Source organism: Armigeres subalbatus, unplaced genomic scaffold (genome assembly GCF_024139115.2).
Source record: "Armigeres subalbatus isolate Guangzhou_Male unplaced genomic scaffold, GZ_Asu_2 Contig970, whole genome shotgun sequence".
Lineage (NCBI taxonomy): Eukaryota > Metazoa > Arthropoda > Insecta > Diptera > Culicidae > Armigeres > Armigeres subalbatus.
Window position 1 is genome coordinate 39,566 of NW_026943778.1, and position 7,464 is coordinate 47,029.

Genomic DNA, 7,464 nt, shown 5'->3' on the forward strand with positions numbered 1-7,464 from the left:
TTTATTCCGTTTCACGCTACCTTATTATGAATGACAAATGGAAAACAGAGCATTGAACAGGCAAGAAAATTAATTCTGGATGTTGTTGCTTTTATGATTTGGTTGGAAATGGAAGATCGCTCAATACTTGAGAAAAATTTACATTCTTGACGAAATTCGTGAACATTTTGAGTTCTGCTGAAGTTATGTGTACTTTAATACTGAATCTTGGCAAAAAATTACGTTTATTGGATATGATCTTCTAAAAAAGTCAAGATCTAGGCGTAAAAACTGACTATGTGAATCAACTATGGTTAAGTTGAGCGATTTTCATATGAAAATTTGTGCTTACTCGTGCAACAAGCATTTTTTTCATATTGGCAATAAATGATGATGTCTACATCTTTCACTTACATTTGTAATATCTTCATTAAAAATGTCTTCCAGCGTATGTGTATATAATTCATAATAACAAACTTTACAGCTCAAGATCTCGAATAACACAGCCTTCAATTCTACAGGCAAGCGGTTGAACTGACCGAACGTACTTCAGCCGAACAGGCGAGTGCCATTCGCGAGCCGCTGAACTCCGTGAACCGCCGCTGGGAGAATCTACTCCGAGGTATGGTTGAACGTCAGAAGCAACTGGAGCATGCACTGCTCCATCTTGGCCAGTTCCAGCATGCTCTGAACGAGTTGTTGGTCTGGATCAACAAGACCGATGCCAATTTAGACGAGCTGAAGCCCATTCCTGGAGATCCACAGCTTTTGGAGGTTGAGTTGGCTAAACTGAAAGTCTTGGCCAACGATATCCACGCTCATCAGAGCTCGGTGGACACGTTGAACGATGCTGGCAGGAAGCTGATCGAGAACGATCGAGGTTCGTTGGAGGCATCAACCACTCAGGACAAACTGCAACAGTTGAACAAGCAATGGAGAGATCTACTACAAAAGGCAGCTGACCGTCAACACGAGTTGGAAGAATCTCTGCGTGATGCTCAAGGCTTCACCGCTGAAATCCAAGATCTTCTTGGATGGTTAGGCGATGTTGACGCAATCATCGGAGCAAGCAAACCTGTTGGTGGATTACCGGAAACTGCTTCCGAACAACTTGAACGGTTTATGGAGGTCTACAACGAACTCGAAGAGAACAGACCGAAGGTAGAGACGTTAATCGCACAAGGACAAGAATATGTACGTAGACAAACGCAGATGCAGGTTTCGGCTAGCAATCTGCAGCACACACTTAGAACGTTGAAGCAGCGCTGGGACGCTGTTGTTTCCAGAGCATCAGATAAGAAGATCAAGCTGGAAATCGCTCTGAAGGAAGCTACGGAGTTCCACGACGCCCTACAAGCGTTCGTTGAATGGCTTACTCAAGCAGAAAAACAACTTTCTTCAGCACCTGCGGTTTCCCGTGTGCTCGAAACAATTCAGCAACAGATGGAAGAGCACAAAATCCTTCAGAAGGACGTTTCCATCCATCGAGAATCGATGCTTTTGCTGGACAAGAAGGGAACCCATTTGAAATATTTCAGTCAGAAGCAGGACGTTATCTTGATTAAGAATCTGTTGGTTTCGGTGCAGCATCGTTGGGAACGTGTAGTCGCAAAGGCTGCTGAACGAACTCGGGCCTTAGACCATGGTTACAAAGAGGCACGCGAATTCCACGATGCTTGGCTGCAGCTGACCTCGTGGTTGAAAGAAACTGAGACTACGTTGGACACGCTTGCAGAAGAGACCACCAACGATGCAGTCAAGATCAAGAAGCACTTGGAGAAACTGCGGGATATTCAACGTCACCTGCAGTCGAAGGAAAGCTTCTATGATAGCACAATGCGTAATGGCAAGGGATTGATGGATCGTGCTCCGAAATCCGACGAACCAGTGCTGTTGAGGATGATTAATGAACTTAAGGATTCGTGGAAACGTGTATGTCATAAGAGCGTCGAACGTCAACGCAAATTTGAGGAGGCTTTGCTGCTGTCTGGACAATTTGCCGACGCTCTACAGGCACTACTCGAATGGTTGCGTAAAGCAAAAGTCAGACTTGCCGAAGATGGTCCACTGCACGGTGACTTGGACACGGTGACGGCACTTGTCGACCACCACAAGCAGCTCGAATCGGACCTGGACAAACGTTCCGCACAAATGCAAAGCGTCATGAAGACCGGAAAGGATCTAGAGAAATCCGACGAAACACGTGAAACTGGAAAGAATCTGAGGGAGTTGCAGAAACTGTGGGAAGATGTTCAAGAACTGAGCAGCCGTCGCAAGTCCCGTTTGGAAGTGGCGTTGAAGGAGGCGGAACGCCTGCACAAATCTGTTCATATGCTGCTGGAATGGTTGTCCGAGGCCGAACAGAAATTGCGTTTCGCCGCCGCTGCTCCGGACGATGAATCCCAGGCCAACGATTTGCTGGAAGAGCACGCCCGTTTCATGAAGGAGCTACGCGAGAAGGAGTTCGACAAGGAAGAAACCCTCGGACTGGCCAACTCTATCCTGGGTAAAGCTCATCCGGACGCCGTTCCGATTATTAAGAACTGGATCTCGATCATCCAGTCCCGGTGGGACGAAATTTCCCAATGGGCGTTGAGTCGCCAGAGCAAATTGGAGTCCCATTTGAAGTCGTTGAAGGATCTGGACGAATCGATTGAAGAACTGTTGGCTTGGCTAGCCGGCTTGGAAGCTACGCTGTTGAGTAAGTTCGAGATGTCAAAAAGTGGGCGGGCAATGTTTAGAACTTCGAATTCATTGGAAATTTTTATTCTAGACCTTGAACAAGAAGCACTGCCGGATGAGATTCCACCGTTGGAAGCGCTGATTGCCGATCATAAGGAGTTTATGGAGAACACTGCCCGCCGCCAGAGTGAGGTGGATCGTGCCTGCAAACCGCGCCAACCGCCACCAGGGTTGAAAGAAACGCGAAAACCGTCCCGTGGTGTTCTCAAGACACCAGTGTAAGTAGCCTCTCGAGTTGAACCCATTTCTTTCAATTTGTTTTGCACTGTTGTTAACAGTTTTTAGCCATTTCTTATATTTCTGAATATTAGCGCATGATTAACAATTTGTTTTCTTCTTTGTTCACGTTTTTCTTGTGATTTCATTTTCTGTTCAATTCGTTCTACCACACCTGCTATCGAACAAATTTGTTACGTTTATGTGTGCGTGTGTTTTCTGTACACCAATCACCACCCACTACCAATTCACAGTAGAGGATCACAACCAGATTTGCGCGAACATTCGCCAGACTACGGCACATTAGGACGAAAGCAAAGGTTTGTTTTTAATAATTTAATGATTTTCGTTTCAGTTAATGATTTATTTCATAAAAATCTTATTGTTTGAATGTTTTTGTTTGTACTAACCAAAAATGATTTTATTCTTTATTTACCTATGCAATCTTTTCAATTTTCCAATTGTTATGTTATGTGTGTCTTTGTGTGTTCATTTCTTTCATTTGTTTTGTCATCATTTCAACAATAGTTTCAAAGGATCACGCGATCAAGGGCTTAATTCACGTCGTACAAGGTGTGTATCTCATTTGAATGTTTCATGTTTCGTTTGATTACGTTTTTTAGAAAAAATGTGGCTAGATTTGGATTTTTTTAAATAGGTACAAATAAACGATAAACGTAATCTAATGGAATAAGCAGCGATCATTGCGGTTGTTCCTCTCCAATGCATGTTGTTATCTATCATTCTTTCTCTTTCTCTACCTTCTATGTATGCGTTTGTTGGTGTTATTGTGTTGTGTATTTTTTTGTTGTTGACAAACAATCGGATAATCAACCATGGAAACAAAATTTATTCTGCGAATTGTATTTATTATTGTTGTTGCGTGTGTTATGTACATTGCCATTCTGAACACCGCCAGTCGTGTGAGCCCAGGACGCGAAACCCAGACGCCGGAACGGGATCGCCTGCCGCACTATGGTCCACGATTCTCGCCAAGGTATATTCCGCACGGTCGACCGGAACGCCCGATCGGCCGCACGAAGAAGTGGCGCGGTTGAGAGACTGCCCGCTTCTCTACTAACACGTATAGCCATGTTTCATCATGTTCATTCATGTTGTCATTTGTTAATGTTCTCTCGCTCTCATCATTGGATCATGATTTGGATTTGTTTTCAGTAGTTGTTGCAAAATTATCTCATCACTGTGTACATTACGTTACCCATTCTGTTATCATTATTTTTTGTTGGTTAGTAGTGGTGGGAGCTAGAACCCAGAAGGTTTGTACAAACTGCAGGCTAAGACTTGGTGTATGAGTATACTAATAGAATATCTAGTATGATAAATAGATGAAAATAGCAAACGTATAAATAATATTCGAAAATGTAGATTATCTAAAGAATCCTCCATTATCGAAATAGAAGAATATGTTTCAACTAAGGTTTCAATAAATATAAAGGTTTCTAAAAATATTCGCTTTTCAAAAATTTGAGCAACATAAATTTAACATTCATCTCTAAAATATTTAGCCGTTCAGTTCTTTGAACATAGAGTTGTTTCGACTCTACGTTCGAGTAGGTTAACAGTAACATGTAAAGGGAAAGATAAACCAGAGATACACACATCCCTGTTGATTGTTATAGAATTCCCCAGACGGTTATGGTTTGTATGGTTTCGTGTTTTTGTAGTTTGAAAAGGTTTCGGTAGGTAGAACAGTTTATTCGATCGGAACCCCTAGTACAAATAGGTTTGTTTTTCTTGAGACACTTCTTTTCTCATTCCATTTCCATTCGCCTCTTCACTCATCTTCAGTCCACCAACTCGTTCTGTCTAACTTGCTATCGTATCCCCAATCTGTAGCAATCAACCCGAAACGGAGCTACGATCCCCACGGGCCAAGCTCCTGTGGGACAAGTGGCGCTACGTATGGATGCTGGCGTGGGAACGCCAACGCCGCCTGCACGATCACCTCCTGTACCTCCAGGACCTGGAACGCGTCCGGCAGTTCAGCTGGGAGGAGTGGCGCAAGCGTTTCCTCAAGTTCATGAACCACAAAAAGTCCCGCCTGACGGATCTGTTCCGCAAGATGGACAAGGACAACAACGGACTGATCCCGCGGGAGGTCTTCATCGATGGAATAATCGGAACGAGTGAGTTCTGGCGACTTTTTCCATGGATAAAATACAGAAATCATGAACCAACGGTCATTTTTTTCTTCGCAGAGTTCGACACCTCGAAGCTGGAGATGAACGCCGTGGCCGATCTTTTCGATCGCAACGGAGAAGGACTGATCGACTGGCAGGAGTTCATCGCGGCGCTTCGACCGGACTGGCAGGACCGCAAGCCGAAAACCGACGCAGACAAGATCCACGACGAGGTCAAACGGTTGGTGATGCTGTGTACGTGTCGGCAGAAGTTCCGAGTGTTCCAGGTTGGAGAGGGCAAATATCGGGTAAGTTGAGGATTAATTTTAGCGGAGTGAACAATTTAATAACCGTCTTTTTCGGATATAGTTTGGAGATTCCCAGAAGCTGCGTCTTGTGCGTATTCTACGAAGTACTGTGATGGTTCGCGTCGGAGGAGGATGGGTAGCACTTGACGAATTCCTGGTCAAGAACGATCCTTGTCGAGGTACGTACTCCATTTTCATTTCTCTTGTTCACTTATTATCAATTAGATCAATCTAGTATAATATTATAGTTAACTGAGTATACACAATGTTACTCCTAGTTAAAAAAATAGGGTATTTAGTTACAATTATCATCCATGTTGAAACTAAATTAGAAGAGATGCCAATATTTATACTCTTAACGATATTAATATTCACACACCGCAATGCCAGAACAGGAAGAGGATATGGTTATATAACATTGGAAATTTGAAAAATCCAATATTAATCCTTGGTTTCGAGAATTAAAAATCAAAATTCCCGCGGATATTCTGTTTATTAACAATATTCCCTTTGTTTAAAGCAAGAAAAAAAGGGTTCATACTAAGTCATTGAGAATGGCTTTCATACAAATAACTTTGCTTATTTTCATGCCCCTAATAAACGAAACAATGACACACCCTCACACGCAAGCTGATCGCGATCAAATCATGTTGCATAATAATTACGGACAAGCAGACGTAACATTTGGGTAATTCTTACATAAAAATATTGAATATTCAATTTTGTTAGATTTAGAATCGTTGTAAATTTGCCTATCGCTACTTCTGCTTGTCTGCGCTAATACAATCACAAAACAACAGGACGTGTTTGTGGCTGATACGCTCGTAAAATTGTGATTAATCGTGCCTTGGAAACAAAACAAGAAAAAAAGTCCTAATCGCAAGTGCTTCCGGCGAACGATCTGTATACTAATCAACATTCCTTCTTTTTCTTTCTTTTCTTCTTTAACCAAACCCACATACTAATATGTCTTAACTGATCGGTACGAAATATCAAACCCCCGTAAAACAATCGTTGATCGGATTCCACTGAACGAACCTTCATCTGAATCGTATGAACACACTCGAAATTTCACACATTTTCACTTGATTTCGTATTTCGTTCACCCCTTCCCCCTATTTCGTTCCGATTATCGCTTCTTATCGATTTTTCGTTCTATTTTAAAATCTCCTTTTGGGCATTTTTTTTTTGTTCTGCCCGCGCGGTGCCGTTCCTTTTTGCGCGCTATTTTGATGCTATTTTGCTTCGGTAGTTGCGCTAGTGCTACCGCTTCCCAATCCGAACGATCCGCGCCAGCACGAGGCGTGCTGCCCACTGTGTAAGAAACCCGAGCCTAATTTTAAACAGCTGTTGCTTTGGCAAAAGAAGGGAAAGTTTCAACTGCAAAACCTGTACGCCGTTGCCGGAAGCGGCAGCAGAAACAATGGCAGTGGGCCGCGTTACATTCTTCTGAACGAAAAGAGCAAATAATAGTTCTGCTCTGCTCAAATCGTTCGCGCCACATCTTCGTCCAATTTGAGCGCACCCAGTTTGATAGTGTTTTTCGTACTGTGCAATGATTATTGTGATGTCCTAACTTTGTCCCTATTTGTTTTATATTAAGTAGATATCTATATTATACAATTAGATAAAAGTGTCCACCCGAAAAAGGTGCAAAAATTGCGATTTTTCGCCATCTATAATGCTGTTATCAACCATAGAAAAAAATACCTTTTTCAATAAAGGAAGATTTATTGCTGTTTGAAATGATTGTGTGACTTTTCTTATTCTCATTTTCTGTCCTATTGGAGAAAAGATATTTTAGTTACTAGATAAAGATTGTCGCTTCGGTTCCCTTTGTTCTGCTGTCCAAAACATGTGTGGTACATACCTGTCAAATCGTATGGATTTCCCTTCTTTGACATTTAGCTCCCCTATCTTCGCCAGCAAAAGATGTTCCGGACAGCGACGACAGCGACAATCTTTATCTAGTAACTAAAATATCTTTTTATTGGAGTTCCGTTTTCTTTTATTAAGGTTTATGTGTTCACTTATACATTTTTTTTAAGATTTCGAATAATTTCATTATGTAGAATCTA

General features: G+C 42.2%; 1 protein-coding gene across 9 annotated transcripts in view; it reads left to right on the forward strand.

Moving 5' to 3' along the window:
* LOC134204925 (uncharacterized) overlaps positions 1–7,122 on the forward strand; it is a 33,303-nt gene extending 26,181 nt beyond the window's left edge. Inside the window, exons 6-15 of one of the 9 annotated variants that reach the window (XM_062679730.1) lie at positions 49–60; positions 501–2,680; positions 2,753–2,939; positions 3,192–3,257; positions 3,466–3,510; positions 3,857–3,934; positions 4,795–5,084; positions 5,157–5,386; positions 5,448–5,565; positions 6,639–7,120. In XM_062679730.1, coding sequence (XP_062535714.1) covers positions 49–60; positions 501–2,680; positions 2,753–2,939; positions 3,192–3,257; positions 3,466–3,510; positions 3,857–3,934; positions 4,795–5,084; positions 5,157–5,386; positions 5,448–5,565; positions 6,639–6,856 — 3,424 coding nt within the window. In that variant the 3' untranslated portion in view covers positions 6,857–7,120. Of the gene's footprint in view, positions 1–48; positions 61–500; positions 2,681–2,752; positions 2,940–3,191; positions 3,258–3,465; positions 3,511–3,856; positions 3,935–4,794; positions 5,085–5,156; positions 5,387–5,447; positions 5,566–6,638 lie in introns of all 9 variants that reach the window. The other 8 variants (XM_062679734.1, XM_062679733.1, XM_062679732.1 and 5 more) reach the window with 8 other exon arrangements.
* Positions 7,123–7,464: the final 342 nt, after the last annotated feature.